General features: G+C 39.0%; 1 protein-coding gene across 1 annotated transcript in view; it reads left to right on the plus strand.

The window, feature by feature from the left end:
- Otc (ornithine carbamoyltransferase) overlaps positions 1-20963 on the plus strand; it is an 85375-nt gene that overhangs the window by 53765 nt on the left and 10647 nt on the right. Inside the window, exons 5-9 of the mRNA XM_005352846.2 lie at positions 500-653; positions 8229-8351; positions 13628-13681; positions 13770-13919; positions 16894-17031. Of these exons, the coding sequence (XP_005352903.1) occupies positions 500-653; positions 8229-8351; positions 13628-13681; positions 13770-13919; positions 16894-17031 (619 nt within the window). The remainder of the gene's footprint in view (positions 1-499; positions 654-8228; positions 8352-13627; positions 13682-13769; positions 13920-16893; positions 17032-20963) is intronic.

Consider the following 20963-nt stretch of genomic DNA (forward strand, 5'->3'; position numbering starts at 1 on the left):
GGTTTTTCGAGACAGGGTTTCTCTGTAGCTTTGGAGCCTGTCCTGGAACTAGCTCTGTAGACCAGGCTGGTCTCGAACTCACAGAGATCCACCCGCCTCTGCCTCCCGAGTGCTGGGATTAAAAGCGTGCGCCACCATCGCCCGGCTTCATTAATGTTTCTTTGAATGTCTTCCCCTTTGGTCTTCTCTATTTAAACATAGATAAACTGACAAACTGGCATTTATCAGTTATAATTTATCATGTCTGCTGAATTGAAAAATTGATTTCTTATGTATGTAAAAATGTAACAAAGTCATTGTATAAGATGGGGTGGAACAGCATCTTTTTTCTATAATGACTATATGTTTGATGTTAGCTTTTCAGTCTATCATGTTTATAGGAATATTGTAATACACATTTTAATTTGTTAGCAATTATTCATATCTTTTAGGAGCTTGTATTAAAGATGGGTTTATTAGGTAAAACTTGCTTAGAATGTCTTTTCTTGGTTTGTTACAGTGTGCTATCTAGCATGACAGACGCAGTGTTAGCTCGAGTGTATAAGCAGTCAGATCTGGACATCCTGGCTAAGGAAGCATCCATTCCAATTGTCAATGGACTCTCAGACTTGTATCATCCTATCCAGATCCTGGCTGATTACCTCACACTCCAGGTTGGTGTTATTTCTTTGCTTTACAAACCAGGAAAAAAAATCAACAAATAATTCCTTACTACCATCAAGTGGAACCATTTACTTAAATGATGTTTAATCATTATTGTGAATAACTTCTGTCTGAAGATAATTATAGCATATGTGTGAATACTATAGATCTAGAAAACAGTGCATTGCTATAAAGAGTCTGTATGATCCTTTTCTTCCCAATCCCATTTCCAACCCTCTTCCAGCTCCTCTCACATCCTCTCTTCTTTCATCACTTTGCTTTCTGTTTAACAATGGAAGAAGAAGGAATGCAATTGCATGTAGAATTACCATGACTTAAGTGACTCTGCTGCTCAAGATTGTGTGCTTCGTAGGCTCCAGAATCACCCAGAGCACAAGCCTCTAGATATGTCTGTGATGGACTGTCTACAGTAGGTCAACTGAGGTGGGGGGAAGAGCCACTTTAACTGTGGGCAGCACTATTCCATGACCTGGCATCCTGAAGCGACAAGAAGGAGGAAGTGAGCTAAATAGTGTTATTCGCTTTTCTCTCTGCTTCCTGATTCTGGATGCAGTCCGACTAGCTGCCTCAAGCTCTGGCTGCCTTGATTGCCCCACAATGATAGACTGTATCCTTGAGTCTTTTTTTTTTTTGTTTGTTTTTCGAAACAGGGGTTCTCTGTGGTTTTGGAGCCTGTCCTGGAACTAGCTCTGTAGACCAGGCTGGTCTCCAACTCACAGAGATCCGCCTGCCTCTGCCTCCCGAGTGCTTTGAGCCAAAAATAAACCTTTCTTTCCTTAACTTGCTTTTGCCAAGTATTTCATCCAAGCACTGTAGAAGGTAGCTAATACCGTTATTCTACAATCACCAGACTCTGTAACTTAGAAATGAAGATCAGAGGTGTTTAGGTCAAATGCTTAGTAGTAGAAGGAGGGGAGCATTTTCTGTCATTTAAAAAATGGTTAAAAATAGAATGAAAAATATGTAGAATTTATGGAGTTAAGGGTCTAATTCGGCCATGTGCTCATACATCAGGAACTTTAATAACTTTTAAGACTTACATTATTTGATTAGACACTGCCAAACTATAAGTTTTTGTCACTTGGCATCATAACAATCATGGTTTCTGAGTCTCTGATTTTGAGGAGACAGGACAAACTGGATAAACCCATCTTCCTTCTCATTTGAATAAGCTGTGAACATTGAAATGAGAGATGATTAGACATGGCCAAACTACAAGTTTTTGTCACTTGGCATCATAACAATCATGGTTTCTGAGTCTCTGATTTTGAGGAGACAGGACAAACTGGATAAACCCATCTTCCTTCTCATTTGAATAAGCTGTGAACATTGAAATGAGAGATAAAACATAAAGAAATGCTGTTCAGAGATGAAGACAAGATCCACACAGAGGAGACAAACCAGTGATGTCAGATAGATAGGTGCTGTTTTTTAGTGAACCTTCATGTAGATACTAGATGGCTTTTTGCTTCTCTCTGGGTTTTTATCATTACTAAATCATGAATTCACTGGGGTGGGAGTCATGAGCTGTTCTGTTCATCATAGGGTCTCCTTCTGGCCCTTGTGCAATGCTTTCACCAACGAGACACCAAAAGAGGATTTCGGTGACCAAAGGGCAGTTTCTCAAGTACATGAGGTCTGCATGAGATGAATCTGGCTTCACATCCTACTTTAGCAACCTAGTACTTTCATGATCTCCAAAATCCTTAGTCTTTACCCTTCTTCTTTGATCTTCACAAATATTTAATTATTTAAATCTATTAAGCCTACAGACATTTCAAGACAAAGAAAAACCGGGGCCAATGGGATAACTCAGGGAGTAAAGGCACTTGTCACCAACCCTCATTACCCAAGTTCAATTCTGGGAAACCACAGAGAGGAAGAAGACAACTAACCCTGGCAGTTGTCAGATGACTCCCGCACACATGGCATGTGCTTGCCATCCCTCCATAAAGAAATATCTTTAAACTTAGACATAACGATAAGTTCTTATGTGTACAGTATACTACTTTATCATTTTTTTTCTTTTGTTTGGTTGGGGATGGCACTCTTGGCCTCACGTTGGCTTGGAAAGAACGTTACTAGTGAGCTCCATCTTCACAGCACTTCTGTCAAATTCTCAGGCGGTAAAGCAATTACTTTAAATTTATCTATCTATTCAAAATGAAACAATTGAGTTGAAACCTCTGTGTACGTTTCCTTTTACTCCCGCCCCACCAAGAAGTTGTTTGTGTGATATTTGTATTTATAATTCCCGGGAATGACTTTATACTTTATACATAACTATATCCATAAACAATCAAAATATCATTGGGCATGGTTTTCAACCATCAATGGTGGCAGTGTTTTCTGAGTCACTATGCGATGGTGTTTCTAGTGCATTATAGCAGCTACTTCCTTACATCAGCGAGTGAAAGTTACGTGGAAGTAGTGACTTTCGGTTGCTTTTTGTCTCTTCTTTGTTCCATCTTCAGCATTAAAGATGATGTATGGATATCAATAGTGCTCATTCCTTGAATGATAAAACAGATTCAACATTCATGAAAATCTAAGTCTCTGTACCGTGTCTTGATTTAAGATATTAGAGCTTTATTTTATTTTATTCTTCGCTCATATATTGCATCCTGACTGCTGTTTCCCCTTCCTCTACTCTTCCCAGTTCTCACCACACACACTCCCCCGCCCCCTAGATCCACTTCGCCTTTGTTTCCCTTATTTAAAAAAAGGAGCAGGCCACCGGGGCACTGGTGGCATGCACCTTTAATCCCAACACTCAGGAGGCAGAGGTAGGTGGATCTCTGTGAGTTCTATGCCAGCCTGGTCTACAAGAGCTAGTTCCAGGACAGGCTTCAAAGCTACAGAGAAACCTGATCTCGAAAAACAAAAACAAAAAGGAGCAGGCCTCCCAGGGATATGAACCAAACATGTCATAACAAGTTACTATAAGACTAGACACAAACCCTCATCAAGGCTGGAGGAAGAAAACCATTAGGAGGAAAAGGGTCCCAAGAACAGGTGAGACACCCCCACTCCCATTGTGAGAAGTCCCACAAAAACACAAAGCTACACAACCAAACCATATATGCAGAGCTAGCTTATACAGGGTTCATGATTGTCCATTCAGTCTTTGTGAGCTCCTATGAGCCTTATTGGTTGATTCTGTGGGTGGTGTTCTTGTGATGTCCTCCACCCCTCTGCCTCCTGCAATCTTCTTTTCTCCCACCCGCTCCTCTTCTCCAGGGTTACCCTGGCTCCACCTAGGGTTTGACTGTGGGTCTCTGCCTCTGCTACCATCAGTTGCTGAAGGATGCCTCTCATGAAAATTGGGCTACTGGACTAGGCACCAATCTATGATTACAGCAGACTATCATGAGGAATCGTTTCATTGACATTCCCTGCCCCCACCTACAGTCATGGTTGTTTCTATCCTGAGTCTCTGGGCTGTCCCACGTCTGTTTCCTGGCCATCTGGGCGGTGGGCTCCCTCTCAAGGTGTGGGTCTGAACTTGGACCAGTAATTGGTTGGCCACTCCCAGAAGTTCTGCATCACTATTACCCTGTCACATCTTGGAGGCAGGACAGATTGTAGGTCAAAAGTTCTGTGGCTTGACTCGTGCCCCAGTCCCACTGCTGGACGCCTTGCTTGATTATAAAAGATGGCCATTTGGGGGATCTGTATCACCCATTACTAGGAGTCTGGTCACTCTCAAAGATTCCTGGGAGTTTCCACAGCACTAGGTTTCCACATCACCCTCCAATACTCCCTAATTCAGGTTGTCTCTCTCAGTACTCTCTCCCTCCACAACCACTGCACCTGAACCCTCCTGCCGCCATTCCTACCCACCCACAGTCCACCGACAAAATCTATTCTATTTAACCTTCCCAGGGAGATCCATGCACCCCCTCCTTTGATCCTTCCTTGTTACTTCGCCTCTCTGAGTCTGTGGATTGTGTAGCATGATTATCCTTTATAGCTAATGTCCACTTTTGAGTAAGTACATACCATGTTTGTCTTTCTGGGGTTTGGGTTACCTGACACAGCATGCTCTTTCTAGTTCCATCGATTTTCCTGTAAATTTCATGATGTTATTGTTTTTAATAGCTGAGTAATAATCCTTTGTACAAATGTACTGCATTTTTTATCCATTATTGTGTTGAAGAACATCTGGGTTATTTCCAGTTTCTGGCTATTCTGAATAAAACGTATATGAATATAATTGACAAAATGCCCTTGTGATAGGCTGGAGCATCCTTTAGGTACATGCCAAAGAGTGGTGTAGCTGGGTATTGAGGTAGCTCAATTCCTAGTTTTCTGAGGAGCTGACATTGATTTCCATAGTGGCTGTAGAAATTTGTACTCCCTCCAGCAATGGAGGAGTGTTTCCCTTGCTCCACATCCTCACCTGTATGAACTGTCACTTGTGTTTTTGATCTTACCCATTATTACAGGTGGAATCTCAAAGTAGTTTTGATTTGCATTTCCCCAAATTCTAAGGATGTTGAACATTTCTCTTTTTTATTTTACATCCTGGCTGCAATTTCCCTTCCCTCCTTTCTTCCCATTTCCTCCTCTCTAACCCTCCTCTGCCCCCCCCCCCAACCTACTCCTCTCTTCTGTTCAGGAAAGGGCAGGTCTCCCATGAATATCAATAAAACATGACATATCAAGTTGCAATAAGATTAAACACCTCCCCATTTATTAAAGCTGAGCAAGGTGACCTAGTATGAAGAGTAGGGTCCCAAAAGCCAGTAAAAGAGTCAGTGACAGCCCCTTCTCTTACTGTTAGGAATTCATTTCTCTGCCATTTGAGATTCCTCTCTTGAGAACTCTGTTTAGATCTGTATCCCATTTTTAAATTGGATTGTTTGATTTCTTGAATTCTTTATATATATTATGGATATTAGCCTTCTGTCTGATGTGGAATTGGTGAAAACCTTTTCACGTTTTGTAAGCTGCTGTCTTGTCCTATTGATGATGTTCTTTGCCTTACAGAGCTTTACAGTTTCATGAGGTTCCACTTGTTAAGTGTTGATCTTAGTGCTTGTGATATCGGTGTTCTGTTCCAAATGTTGTCTCCTGCATCAATGTGTTTAAGGCTATCCCCCACTTTCTCTTTTATTATGTTCAGTGTATCTGGTTTTATGTTGATGTCTTTGATCCGCTTGAACTTGAGTTTAGTGCAGGGTGGTAGATGTGGAGAAATGTGCATTCTTCGACATGCTGACATTCAGTTACGCCAGCACCATTTGTTGAATATGCTTTCTATTTTCCATTGTGTATTTTTGGCTTCTGTGTCAAAAATCAGGTTGTTAATAGATGTGTGGATTTACATCTGAGTCTTCAGTTCAATTCCATTGAAAAACCTATGTGTTTTGATGCCAATACCATGTAGTTTTTACTACTATAGCTCTGTAGTTGAGCCAGAAATCAGGAATACTGATATCTCCAGAAGTTCTTTTTATAGCACAGATTATTTTAGCTGTCCTAATTTTTTTGTTTTTCCCTATGACATTGGATATTGTCCTTTCAATAGCTGTAATGAGTTGTGCTGGAATTTTGATTGGGATTGCATCGAATCTGTAGATTGCTTTTGGTATGATGGATATTTTTGTTATGTAAATTCTACTGATCCATGAGCATGGGGAGTCTCTCCATCTTCTGATATTTTCTTCTATTTCTTTCTTCAAAGACTCGAAACTTCATACAAGTCTTTCACTAGCTTAGTGAGAATTAACACAGGATATTTTATATCATTTATGGCTACTGTAAGGGGTGTTGTTTCTCTGATTTCTTTTTTAGCCTATTTATTGTTTGTATATAAGAGGACTACTGATTTTTTGAGTTAATTTTGTATTCAGTTACTTCACTGAAGGCATATATCAACTGTAAGAGTTCCCTGCTAGAAGTTTTGTTCTTGCTTGTGTATATTATCATATCATCTGTGAATAGCAATACTTTGACTTCTTCCTTTCCAATTTATATCCCCTTGATCTCCTTCAGTTGTCTTTTTGTTCCCACTAGAACTTCAAGGACTATATGGAGAGAGTAGAAAGCCTTCTCTTGTTCTTGTTTTTAGTGGAGTTGCTTTGAGTTTCTCTCCATTTGGTTTGATTTTAGCTTTAGGCTTGCTGTAAATTACCATTCTTCGGTTTAGGTATGTTCCTTTTATCTCTAATCTTTCCAAGACTTTTATCATAAAGCGGCGTTGGCCTTTGTCAAAGGCTTTTTCAGCATTTAATGATATGATCATGTTGTTTTTTCAGTTTTTTTTAATATGGTGGATTACACTGACTGATTTTCATATGTTGACCCATCCCTACATCTCTGGGATGAAGCCTACTTGATAATGGTGAATGATCTCTTTGATGTGTTATAGGATTTAGTTTGTGAGTATTTTATATTTTTTGAGCCTATGTTTATGACAGAAATTGTTCTCTAATTTTCTTTCTTTGATGAATCCTTATGTGGTTTGGGTATCAGGGTGACTGTGGCCTCATAGAAAGAATTTGGCAATATTACTTCTGTTTCTATTTTGTGGAATAATTTGAGGAGAATTGGTTTTAGCTCTTCTTTGAAAGGCTGTTAGAATTCTGTGCTAAAACTGTCCAGCACTGTTTTTCTTGGTGGGAGATATAGGGGGTTGAGAGACTTTTAAGGACTGCTTCTTAGTTTGGTCTTTTTACAGTGTCCCAGATTTCCTGGATATTTTGTGTCATGAATTTTTTATATTTAAAAATTTCTTTGACTTAGGTATCAATTTTTTCATATCATATCTTCAATGCCTGAGATTCTCTCTCCCATGTCTTGTATTCTGTTGGTGATGCTAGTGTCTGTAGTTCCTGTTCACTTACCTAGATTTTTCATTTCCAGAATTCCCTCAGTTTGTGATTTCTTTATTGCTTCTATTTACATTTTTAGGTCTTAAAGAGTTTTGTTAGTTTGCTTCAACTGTTTGTTCGATTTTTTTTCTTGTCTTTCTTTAAGGGATTTATTCATTTCCTCTCATTTTTTTGTCTTCTCAAAGTATTTAAAGAATTTATTCATTTCCTCCTTATGAACCTCTATCATCTTCATAAAGTTGGCTTTAAGGTCTTTTTCTTATGTTTCAGCTGTGTTGGAATATTCAGGCGATGCTGCAGTAAGAAAGCTGGACTCTGGTGGTGATACATTGCCCTGGCTGTTGTTGGCTGTGTTCTTACACTGGTGTCTAGGCATCTGGGTTTGGAGTGATTATAGGTCTAGGTGCCCATTTCTGAGTTTGTCTTCATTGCTTGGCTTGCTTGGTCTCTGTTTCCTTTCTTGTCTTTTGGCTAGGTTGGCCTATGGTTGAGCAGAGGGTCTCCACCCCATTTGGGGGCTGGACCTGTGATCAAGATATTAGAACCTTTGCACTACTGTTTTGTGATCGTATGGTCATGTTATTGGATTTAATGCAAAATATAGTTTATTCATTCCACAAAGGCATTTATTTTGAGTGGAAAACTGTTTCCTTTATCTTATCTCTAGTAACTGTTCATAAAAGTGGGTTTCCTCCCTATATTTAATCCCCTTTACCTCTTTTTTAGGAACACTATGGCTCTCTCAAAGGCCTTACCCTCAGCTGGATCGGGGATGGGAACAACATCCTGCACTCCATCATGATGAGTGCTGCAAAATTCGGGATGCACATTCAAGCAGCTACTCCAAAGGTAGGAAAACTTTCTGCCCTGCAAGAACCTCCCTGTTGGTCAGATGTTATTACTGGGTAGGAACAAAGCTTCTGCCCAAAAACAGCATAGCAGAGGCTACACAATTTTAAGCTATATTACCAACTCTTCTGTGGCATGGCTGTCTAGCTTAAGAGCCCAATTTTCCATTTCTATACTGGAAGCTAGTCTTGGCTGATGCCTTTTATTCCTCGAGTCTGTGATAAAAAGCACATCCAAATTATGCCTTTGAATGCCTTAATACCGGTCATTATGATGACTGGCATCTTTGTTTATTATCAACACACAGGCTGAAAAAAGCAGCGAAAAACCAGACAATGTAGAATCCTCAGTGCTTGGAAATGGTGCTATAATCTCTCTAATACAGCAATTTGATTTTTTAAAAAAAAAGAAAAAGAAAAAGTCAATCCTATGTGAAGGACACATTGCTGGCATCCAGCTTAAGATTTCGAACCTCATCTCCAGGGTCTCTTGGGATTTTTAAATCTGAGTCTCACGTGTCTAGGAAAATTACCCATACATATTTTCAATCCTGATTACACACTCTCAAAGAATGTGTATTTTTCATATCTTAACTCTTCCTATATAAGGAAATGGCAATGGTTGCTGCCTCTATATAGATGTAAGAGGTTCAAGAATAGAGGTAAAATGGAGATTTTTTTCAGGGGATTGTCCTTTTATATGGTTTGAATTCCTTAACACATAAATGTTTGATCTGCGTAATAGCATATATGCATGAATAAGTAAATTAAAATAAAGCATGCAAATCTCCCTAAAAGTAGCCCTATGTTAAGATACCCTTGTTCCTCACAGAATGAACAGAACTTGGCAAAGGTAGTAATTAACCTAAGGGAGTGAAGCCCAAATCGGCCCTGAGGGATCTGCAAGGAATGTGGTACACACCTGGACCTGCTACTCTTTTCTCCCCAGTCTGTTTCTTACTTAGCTTCTGATGTTCTCTCAGGAGTCTTTTAAAAAGGAAAATTCCACTAAAAAGAAACCATTTCAGAAAATAGTGTTGATTTGTGCTAAGAGAATTGACCATCATATTAGGAAACTACTGTCCAGAGTGACGAGCCGGTGTCGCCTAACAAGGACGTGGTTGCTAGTTCCCAGTAGTCTCACCTGTGGCTTATTTCAGCTGAACATAGGGGGAACTTCAAAATTTTTCTCTCTGCTTCTGCTTCTGCTTTTTATTTTAAAATTTGATCTTTACTTACCAACTACCAGGAGCATGAATTATGACATAAAGATAAACAGCAGAATTTTTTGAATAGTAATCACCCAGTCCTTGAGTTCCTCATGCACTTTCCCCCAAATCAAACCTGTGTCTTAGGCTAAGTTTCCTGTTTCCTCCTAAGGCATCCCTGGGTAGGGATTTAGGAGACATATGTGAAACTAGTAGAAGATTTGGGAAAGGAAAGAGCCAAGGAAGTGTACCATTTATAGGGACCAACCATCCTGGTTTCCCTGGACCTGGGTATTTCTGGAGATGAGAAATGCTAAAAATGTCCTGAGTATTTGGGAAACCAGGATGTTTTGGTCACCCGAGCACTGGGATATGCTCAGTCAAACAGAAAGAACCTTAACTTGACACAGCAAGCGAGGTCTAGAGTGGAAGGTATGAGTCACAATTGTCTCAGTCTGGAGACATGAGAGCAGGTTTCCCTTCTGGAGCGGTTACTGCTGAGTGACAACAGGCGTAGTGGAGTGGCAAGGTCTCTGGTACTTACAGGGAGAAGAGCAGCCTGGTAGCCAGAGAGTGGGCTTTCTTTAAAAAGCAGCAAGTTCTATGTTGGAAACATACTTGCGTGGCCTTTTATATCCCAAACAAGTTAACAGCAGCAACAACAACAAAAAAAACCCATTACATCATTTTCTCTACTATGAAGTAAGTCTTGGTCAGTGCGTTCTTCTCTCTTAAGTGTCCTAGGGTGGCCAAAACAAATGACCACAAATTGGGTGGCTCGCAAAGCACAGTAATACATTGTCTGAAATCTAGGTGTTGGCACAGCTGTATTCCATTTGTTACTTGAATTCTTTCTGAATTACTCCAATCCCTTCCTCTATCATCTTCATTCTGTGTCCATATATTTCTATTTGTAAATGTTCCTGTTCTTCCAAATAATAGCACAGTAAAATTAGGTCTACTGTCACTCACCATGACCACATATATATGTTTCCAAATAAAGTTACATTCTGGGGTTCCCATTGGGCAGTGTGTGTGTGTGTTTGTGCGTGCACGCACACACACGTGTGGTGCAGGGGGTTCAAAGTAAGGGCCTCAAATATTCTACCTAAATACTTTGCCTCTGAGTTCTGCTCTATATTTAGGGCATGACTTTTTTAAGGGCATTATTTGCGCAAATGTACCTGTCGTGTTGTAGAACAAATGGCAAACACATTCAATAACGGCATGCTCTGGAAGACCTCCTATTACAGCAAAGTTTAGTGACTCAGGGAGATGACCCTTGCAACAAGCACCATACTCCTTTCATTTAGCACACGCTGAAATTAAAGCTCAGATCTGACAGGTTTGAGCACATTCTCACTAAAACACTGGTCTGCGGAAAGGCTCCGCATTAAGGCAAAATGTGACTGCATTTGCTTTTACAGCTAAAATGTGCATTAACAATAATTGTTCCCTGCTATAAGGTGATTTTGGAATGGCTCCATTTTGTTGAAGAAATATACAGTTTAAACATTTGATTGCATGTCAAAAATGTTTTATTAACATTAAGAGAAAAATTCCAATATTATAGAGTAATTTCAGTATTGTTCTTTTACGGAAACTCATTTTAATGATAAAGTGTACCAAAAGCCACTTAAATCTTGGTGAGAGCAAAGTTTATGTTTTAAAAAAAAACCTTGCTGTTAAGTCTGATAGTGCAGAAGTTGGTCCATCAATTTGTAAGTCTTTGCTTGTTATTGGAACTATTTCCCTTAAAGATAAAGCTAGGAGATTTATTGCAAATTTAAGAAACATTGCACAGCTTCCAAAGTCATAATAATCCATTTCCTCAGGCCTCACCCAAGAATAACTTCCATGTTCAAAACGAAGTATTCTGTCCATGATTTGTGGCATGTTCCATAGCCATCGACGGTATGCTTTTCACCGTTGTTCTAAGTGAATACTTATTTAGACTTGGTTTGCTATTCACCTACTTCATCTGCTTTGAAGATTTATGGAGAAGCCAATGAATGATTTAGTGCTGAAAACTGAGATGTGAGAGAAGAATCTGCCTCTGCATTCTATGTCATGGCTCAGGGTGTGCAAGGTTGGGTGATTTCCTCTCGGTTCCCTAAGTACTTATTGATACCACCTCAAAGAATGATTCTTAGTCTAAAACCTGCTCTCTGAGGGCAAGACTCCATTTTCAGAGCAGTGGGCACCTAGTGTAATATCCAGGTCTCTTTACTCATGTTTACTGGTAAGACTGATCACATTTGTTACCAAATTCACAAATCTTTATTAATTACTTTCCCCCAAACCCCATAAAAACAGGCCCCAAAAGCTCATAGCAGTGGGACCACAACAAAGCTTCCTTTAAAATGTCTGCAGTTTCTTTCCTCTAGAATCAGATGGTGGGAGAACTATGGTAGATAAGTATGGGTAAAGAAGCCAGATTTCAAATGAATGTACCTGGCCATGCCTGTCACAAGCTGAGGGTCCTGGACAGCAGACTTTGAGAGTTTACATGTGTAGGATGTATAAAATGCTCATGACAGCATTTTCTTGAAATCGATGGCTGTGGCAAAGAGCAGGGTAAGGATGCAATCGTGTGCAGGGGGAGAAGTTGGGCTATGATGTGGTCCCAGCCCACAGATTCAGTAGACCTACAGAGCAATTTGCATATGGAATGGTCACTTGGAACTGTCTGGGCATATGCAGAGAGGCTCTGATTTTCCTATCTTCCTGTCAATCAGCCCTTGAATCTGTGGGGCCCTAGAAGGCTGTGTTTGCTTGAGGGAGGTGATCTTCTATAGCTAAGTCAGTGTCCAAAGGGGGCTGACAGATGAGGCCACCTGCTAGCATCACCATGGAAACAGAGAGGAGTACATCCTTTAATTGTGATTACCCGTATCGGTGGGGTATGAAGGGGATACCGCAACATTCAGCAGAAATCAATACTTAAAATGTACAACAATTGATTTATAATAAATGCTTAGAATTAAAAAACTGAGAAAGATGGAGGAGGGGGAGCGTAGTTGTGGGGATTGAACTGCCACAAATCCTATATGGAGGCATTGGAGATGAGGCTAGAGTCAGTGAGCGGACATGTTATGATGAAAATGGCCACCAGGAAGAGGTGTTCAAGGGTGAAAGGCTGGTATGGCAGAAAAGGGCAAAAATATGTACAGGGACGCCAAGAAGATTGGCTTTCCTGTGGGAGTACAGTCAGAAGAATTAAAGGAGATGGAAGCCCGGATGTAGCCAGAGGCTGGAGACTCATAATCAGCTTTGATGTAAGGAGCACGTACTAACCAATTGACACTGCTGTTAACAAAACAGGCAAGAGGGTGGCCGAAGCTGTTCATGGTTGCATGGCAATAGCTTTAGCCACTTTAGTCACCAGCAGAATGTCCATTAGTGCTAGGACTAGCATAAGCAAACAAGACCCCAACATGCAAACGCATTTAATCCTAAGACTGAGTACCTCTTCATAGGCACCTTGCTTACCTCTCCAAGCCATTCGAAATGGCATATCAAAGCAAGTCGCAACTCCCTTGGAAAAGAATAAGGCAGGAGCCATTACTATTTAGCTGGAATGCTCACAGGGGACTTTTCTGGGGAGCAGTCATTCAGACTGAGACTTCAAAAAATTGTTCATGGAATGGCTGATGAAAAGTACGTCAGTTAGAGAAAAGAGAGCTTTGTGTGCAAAGGCACAGGTAAAAATGCACTGGACTGGACAAGTTTGTATTTAACACTCATATTCCGTTGAAAGGTCGAAGAGAACTCTGTGGTGAGGTAGAAAATACCATGCTCTTCATTTGTCTTTACAATTGAGGAAGACAGAGATAGTCCAGAAAAGGGGGACCAATTGTTTGTCTAAGTCCCAAGGACAGCACAAAAGCCAATGGCTCTGCTGAACATGGAACATCTTTTAAAAAGCGAAGAGAGAGGCTATTCTTGAGCTTTATTTAGTTTTGTCTTAAGTCATTAGGTATGTGATAGGTATAAGATATATTAAATAGTGTCATAGATAATCAAATGATCTAACTGCCTAAATAACAGCATTTTTTTCTTCTTGCAGGGTTATGAGCCGGATCCTAATATAGTCAAGCAGGCAGAGCAGTATGCCAAGGAGGTATGCTCTCTCTTCTTGTACTATTCAAATTGGTTTTTGTTGTCCCATGAAGTTTTAGTTTTTTAACCAGCAAATTTCTCTGTGCTAGAATGGTACCAAGCTGTCAATGACGAATGATCCATTGGAAGCAGCACGAGGCGGCAATGTATTAATTACAGACACTTGGATAAGTATGGGGCAAGAGGAGGAGAAGAAAAAGCGTCTTCAGGCTTTCCAGGGTTACCAGGTCACGATGAAGGTACACACTGCTGCTTCTCTGAAGGTTCATTAGCTGCATTCATGAAGACTAGCACCACCCCAGCACTCATTCTCTTTAGGGACAGTAGACTGACCTTCTATTCCCTATTAAGAACATCCCATCATGATCTCTGTCCTCCCAAACATCAGTGATAGCCTATGGGGAAAACACTTATGAAACCTGAGCTGTAGAGAAAAGTAAGTTTTCCCCCTCTAACAACAATAGAGATCCCAAAATGCTTTATTGTGTGTAAGTTCGGGAGCACTGGGTTACTTCAGGTGCATGCAATTTCTTAAGCTTTCTCCCATAAGAAGAGCCCACAACTGTGCTTGCCAGCTTAGTTCGTGCTTTTCCTTTCTAATGTCTCTCAGATTCATGATAGCTCTGCCAACCCTCCCTAGGCACTCTAAGGGACACCCCTTCAATCTAATGCCTTCCAGGAAAAGCAGAAAAGCTGCATATCAAACTTCGCTTCCTGACTGCCTCCTTCCTTTCCTCGCCTCTGTCTTTTGTTGTCTGCAGTGTTGGACATTGGTGTGGAGGCCAGGGCCTAGTGAATATTAGGCAAGGAACTCTACCACCAGACTCTACCTTCCTGCACACACCCTGCTTCAGTCAGTCTTGAGCAATCATCAGAATGGCCTGTATGCGTTGCTAGAAGGCGGCAACCCCAGGGATTCTGACTCAGTAGCTCCTGCGCATAGGAATTTGCATCTTATCTGATTCCCGGATGACGCAGTTCTGCTACTTGAAGGCCCAACTTTGAGAACCTCTGTTGGAAGCATACCCCAAATGACAGGAGCACACTGGGGTGGAGAAGTCATTACACAGATGCACAAAAATTGTGGATAAAGTAATAGAAATAATTTTCTTAGTACATATCAAATAGAATGGAAGCTTGGAAAACAAAGCAAAACTGTTCCCCCCCTTTTAACAAGGTATATAAGCAACATGTTTACTTTTTCTCTCTCAACGGTGATTATGTTCACATAATCTACTATTTACCAACACAATGTGGTTCTTTTCAGCCCTTTTCTGCACATTTACATATGTTTGGGCATTTGCATGCAAATACTGCTTTGATTTTTGATACATGGTACTTTAGACATATTATTCTCACTTTTTTTCACTTAAGAAAAATTAGATTTTCTTATCAATTCATATAGATATTTTTAGTTTTGTAAAAATGTATTTACTTTCATTTTTATTTTATGTCTATGGGTTTTTTGCCTCCATGTATGTCTGTGCACCGCTTGCATGCAGTACCCATTGAGGTCACAAGAGAGCACTGGATCCCCCAGAAATGGAGTTACAGACAATTGGGAACCACCTTGTAGGTGCTAGGAATCGAACCCAGCTCCTCTAGCAGAGCAGCCAGTACTCTTAACTGCTGACCTATCTCTCCAGTCCCTGGGGATTTTTAAATGGATTTTTTATTGAGGAGCAGTATGCATTTAAACAAAAAAAAAGCACAAAGCATAAATATAAAGATGATTCTGTTTCCACAAAGTGAATTTATTTCCAGCATCTCGATGGAGAAACATCACCAGTATCCTTGACCCTTCCAGTCACAGCTCAGTTTTGTAGTTAACTCTAGTTAGATATTTTATTCTTTGCAGTACTGCCCATAGAATCTGAAGTACAAGTGACTGATAATTTTGTCCATAATAATTCTTACTGATATATTAATGCATGTATTTTAAAAATCCTAATTTCAAACAGTTCTACAATGAACAGCCTTATTCATATTTCCTTATAAAGCGTTGCTAGAGAATAAGTTTCTGAAGGAAGAATTTTTGTGTGCTGTGTACTTTAAAATTTTTGTGTGCTGTGCTGTGTACTTTAAAAAATACCAATGATACTCTTCCAAACAGAGTGAATAGTTTAAACTCTTCTAGATATATATTATTGTTCTTTCTCCATACATCTTTGTTATTTACATTTTATATCTTGTGATTTTTTTTAAAATTTGCCGTATTTCTGGTTATGCTAAGATCTTTTCATGTGTATTGGTCATTTCCATTTCTATATCTTTATATTGCTACCATATTGTTACTTGGTTTCTATTCCCCTTTTGTCGCTGTTTGTAGGAGCTTTTTATACATTATGGTTAATCTTTTGTCATATATGTTTCAAATATTTGGTGGAACTATTTTAACTTACCTATACTTTGCCTCCTGCTTGCCTTGGGTGATTTTCTGATTCTGGTACTGTAAGCTTGCAGAATAATAATTTTCCTGATGTATGACAGGTATAAATGTTACTTCCTTTTCCATATCATTTTTCCAGTACTTTAGAAGCTCAATTATTCTCAACTTAAAAGTTAAATAAAATTTTAGTACAAAGGCAGTAATTTTGAGGAAAGAAAGCACGAGGCAATGTAGGTTTGAATCTGTAAGTGAAGAAATGGAAATGGATGGGGGAATGTTACTTCTGGGAATTAACTGCGGGTGAAAATTGAGTCATAGCACATTTGCATTGGGAAGAAAATAACTGGAGCAGAATGCTCTGAACCCTTTTGAATGTACTCCTACCTCACTGCTTTCTTCAAAATCATTTTAATTTGTGACAAGGTAATTCAAATTCTAACACTTGTAATTTGAAAAAAAAAGCTCAAAATATAATACCATTGCATCAAAGTAACTTCTTTGTATATTGGCACCTTTTGCTACCAATTACATATGAGAACTGAAATTGGCCATTGCCCTTCTAGACAGAATATCAGAAAAGTGAATTATTGGTTTAACTTGAAGTGATGATCTCCCAAATGTAAAAGAGTGACTACAAAATGCCATAGGTTAAAGGAATTAATTCATTATTGGTGTCTTTAACCAAAAGCTTCACTCTATCCTTTGTTTTATAGTGATACATTAGGCCAGGACAACTGTGTCAGTAAAAATACTGAAGAAGAGATAGATGACTGCCACATAGAAGAGTTGATACTTAAAATGCCATCTTATCCCCATCTCTTTAGACTGCTAAAGTTGCTGCGTCTGACTGGACGTTTTTACACTGCTTGCCTAGAAAGCCGGAAGAAGTGGACGATGAAGTGTTTTATTCTCCACGGTCATTAGTGTTCCCAGAGGCAGAAAATAGAAAGTGGACAATCATGGTAAGGAAAAGGGTGTGTATGGAAGGGTAAGAAAGTCTGGAAGTCGAAGTGTGCTTGCAACTTGGCAATCCATGCTTTTGGGTAAATAAGCAACCAAAGCTATCCATCTCTACTGATTGCTCATATGGCATCTGCTTTTCATTTTAAAATTATACTTTATTTAATTAGTTTTGAGCGTGCAGAGGTGGCACACATTTATCATGATGTATAATTGGAGACCAGGGGAGGTTTTTTTTCCTTTTTTTGCAGGAGTCAGTTCGTTACTTTTGCCATGTGGGTCTTTGGGCCTCATGTTTGCTGGCAAGTTGTCTCTACTTGCTGAGCCATTTTGCCAGCCTAGTATCTATCTAGTTTTGTTCAGAAAGTTAATAAGTCAGTATTTCATATTAGCATACATAGTATATTTTAATAAACTAAAATTGATCTCCTTCCAAATCCATCAATTTTAATCAAAATTCTAACCGCTGTAAGAACTAACTACTCTTACTGGCCAACTGTTACATATTATAGAATTTTTAGATTCTAATCTGTCTGTGTTCAGTGAAGCTGCTAATTCAGTGCCTGCTGTAAAATGGATTTTAAAAATCCATTTCCTTCTTTCTCTTCTTTTTCTTGTTCATTCTTTTCTTGATACCTCAATGAAATGATTGAAGTTCTCCGTTTGAGCTTGGCCATATAGATATATGTGTTTATAGGAATAGAATATTTCCAAAATTCATATCAAATTTTGCTTCGGAAGTTTTTAATCCCTTTCAGACAAAACCATTGATCATTTTTATCACCAATATGCTGAGAAATATTAACCTTAAAAACTGCTTTGCAATATTCAGTGGGAATTTTTTCTGGAAAACTAAATACACACATGCTATAAGTTAGCTCCACCATTTTTAATTGGTTTAACCGATTTCAATTACTGTATACTCAGAGTCTCAACTGCAAACAACAGACTACATCCTATGTAGATTATGGAGATTTTTAATCTCTTGGGAGAGGGGATTCAGTGAATCATCATGGAGCACCACATAGTAAGGACATCACAGGCAGAGAAATTACCCCAAACCACTGTGGGTGTTCTATAGCCAGAAAAAATTCAGGCACAACTACCCATAGCCATTGGACTCAGATGCACTAGCTGAAACAGATGCTCTACCTGCACACGGAACAGAAGAAGAGAGTCAGTCATTCAGAGAATGGCTTCCATTCTGTGTTGTCCACTTGTATTTCCACGTATTCAGTGGATGTAACTCATTACCATTCCTGTACTAAAGCTTCAAGGAAATCTAGAAAACATAGTATTAGCTTCTAATAATCACCATTGTAGAGTAAAGCAAGTTGGGAAGGACTACTTTCTTATTTTTTCTTTACCTATCAGTGAGAAGAGGATCATTGTAAACATTAACTAATGCATGAAATGTTTAGTATAGTAGCTAACGTGTTATAAACTAGTCTCTGAAGATTTAGTGTTCATTCCACTCACCCAAGTATCTTGTTAAGTGAAGGTTTATGTCTACTAGTTCAGAGATTAAGCTGGATAGTTGGTGTTTCTAATGAGAACCTAGATAATTCAGGTGCCATTGTATTATGGACCACCATTTGGGTATTAAAGATCTAGATGGTGAAAAATAGAAAATGGAAGCTCTCCAACATTGAACTTGGGAAAAGACAGAAAATTGCCCCTTGGATTCTATTTTTTATCAGAGAGCAATTAAAGTTGCCAAAGATGATCCACGTAAATCTGTTAAGGAAGGTTATAGAAATACTAGGGGAAATGCTTTTTAAAGTTCTAAAAATCTCAAATGTGGAGATAGTCTATGTTTCTGAACTTTGAAAGCTTATTGCACAACATGTTTAAATTCAGTTTACTTCCAAATAAATGTATAATGTATTTTTGATGTGGTTCAAATGTTTATAAGACATACATTCATACAATGAATATTTACACCCCACTTTATCCATCTAGGTCGTACTGTTGTTTCACCATCCCCTTTGCCTTCGAATACTATCATTAGGAAAAGATTTATCTTAATGAAATCTAGAAGGTAGAACTATGTTAAAAATGAATATAGAGAGTCTAAAGTTTAAAGAATGCTGAACTGGCTATGAAGAAACATCTACCAAAGTGTTTCAATGCAGACCATCTGTGTCATCTTGGATAAATTGTCCCAATATTCTCACACATAAAATGAGCTCACTGAGTCATAGAGATTACAAATGAGACTTCATTTTATTTAGGGCACTAATGTCATCAATCGGCTACTTGGAGTCCTATATGAAAGGAAATTTTGTGTCTGTGGTGTAGAACAAAAAGTGGGGGCGTGACTGGTTAATTAACAAGCTTGGCATGAATGATGAAAAGGTAGCAGCAGCTCATGGCTGTCCTCCTTGTGTCTATGCTGGAGGATTTGGAGGTCTCTAGGAGTTCAATTCATTTCAGCCACATGATTTGAGCTTTCAGACTTTGCCAGATGCTCTGTCAGGCATCAGAAGATTTAAAATAAAAATACAAGAGACTAATATGCAGCCCTCACCTAGCCTGTTACAATTTCTAAGTGCAGAACACGCTCAAGCAGAATGAGACCTTAGAGGTCATCCAGACTGCATCCACGTTTTATAGGCAATAAAATTATTCTCTGCTTGTCCATAATGGTCACGGTGATAATTTTTACAGAATGCTCTAAATGGACAATATCCTACAATTGTTCCACCAGTCCAGGAGCCACTAGGTACACGTAGCTATTTAAATTTATATTAAACTTAATAAATTGAAGATTCAATTTCTCGGTCAAACTAACCTCAAAACCCACAGTTCAACACTTTCTGTAGCGAGAAGCTACCATATTAGACAGCACAGGCAGTGTCTTTTCATCACTACAGACAGTTCTATTGAGCAGCACGACTCTAGGGAATGATTTTCTACTATATAACTTCCTCTAAAATCAAGATGGAAGGAAGAAGAAAAGATGCGACCTTGCTTCCATGTCTGAGATGCACACAATGACAACTGAAAGGCTCAGAACATAGATCTTATTCCTAAAATGTGTAAGTTCTTCAAGAAGTGTTCTCGTTCAGTTCCTTTGTAGGGTCTCCTCCACATTAAGTACTTTCCCACAGATCTATTCCCAGCATTCTCATGAACAAACCATTCTCTCCATAGTGCACAGTTCTTTAGGTCCTTTCATTTAGCAACATTAACAAAAGGCACCCTTTCCTCTCCAGAGAGTTGGGTTTTGTATTTTTATGTGATTAGTAAGAAAGCAATACTTATAAAACTCTTGGTAGATTTTTTCCCTCTGTCTACATTTTTTAACCAATGCTACTAAAGTAACGTGAAGAAACCCTTGAAAATGCATATACTTAAAAGCTCTGTTATCTGGATGGCCCTTAAGTATGGAACACCTTTACAAATACAATTCATAGTACTTGAAATTATTCATTCCTCTCCAAGCTAGGATTGGCAGATTAAATACACCATGACCAGTTAAATTGCAATTTCAGATAAACAATGTATTTTAATATAAACATATTCCATATGGTATTTAGAATATGTGTATAGTAAAAATGTATTGTTTCGCTGACATCTCTATGTAAGTGAAAATTTTAATTTGAGTCTGCCTGGCAACACTATTTCTAATTGTGTGTGTGTGTGTGTGTGTGTGTGTGTGTGTGTTATCAGCTTGAAATGTTGTATGACTATGAGCAATAAATGAGAACTGAAGATGCAGACATAACCTACAAACCCCTAAAAGAACTTAAACAGTTTTTTCTGTTACATGTTTGTATCCTAGAATGGCCTCCCTGGGTCCTTTTTATCAATGTCTCTCTTTACCAAGGCCTCCCTAGGCTGCTTACTCTTACTTGATTCCTTTTTTTTGTCATTTCTTTTTTTTTTTTTGAGAAAAGGAGAAAAAAAACCAAGTTTCCACCTCCTCCCA

The sequence above is a fragment of the Microtus ochrogaster genome, chromosome 10 (assembly GCF_000317375.1).
Source record: "Microtus ochrogaster isolate Prairie Vole_2 chromosome 10, MicOch1.0, whole genome shotgun sequence".
Lineage (NCBI taxonomy): Eukaryota > Metazoa > Chordata > Mammalia > Rodentia > Cricetidae > Microtus > Microtus ochrogaster.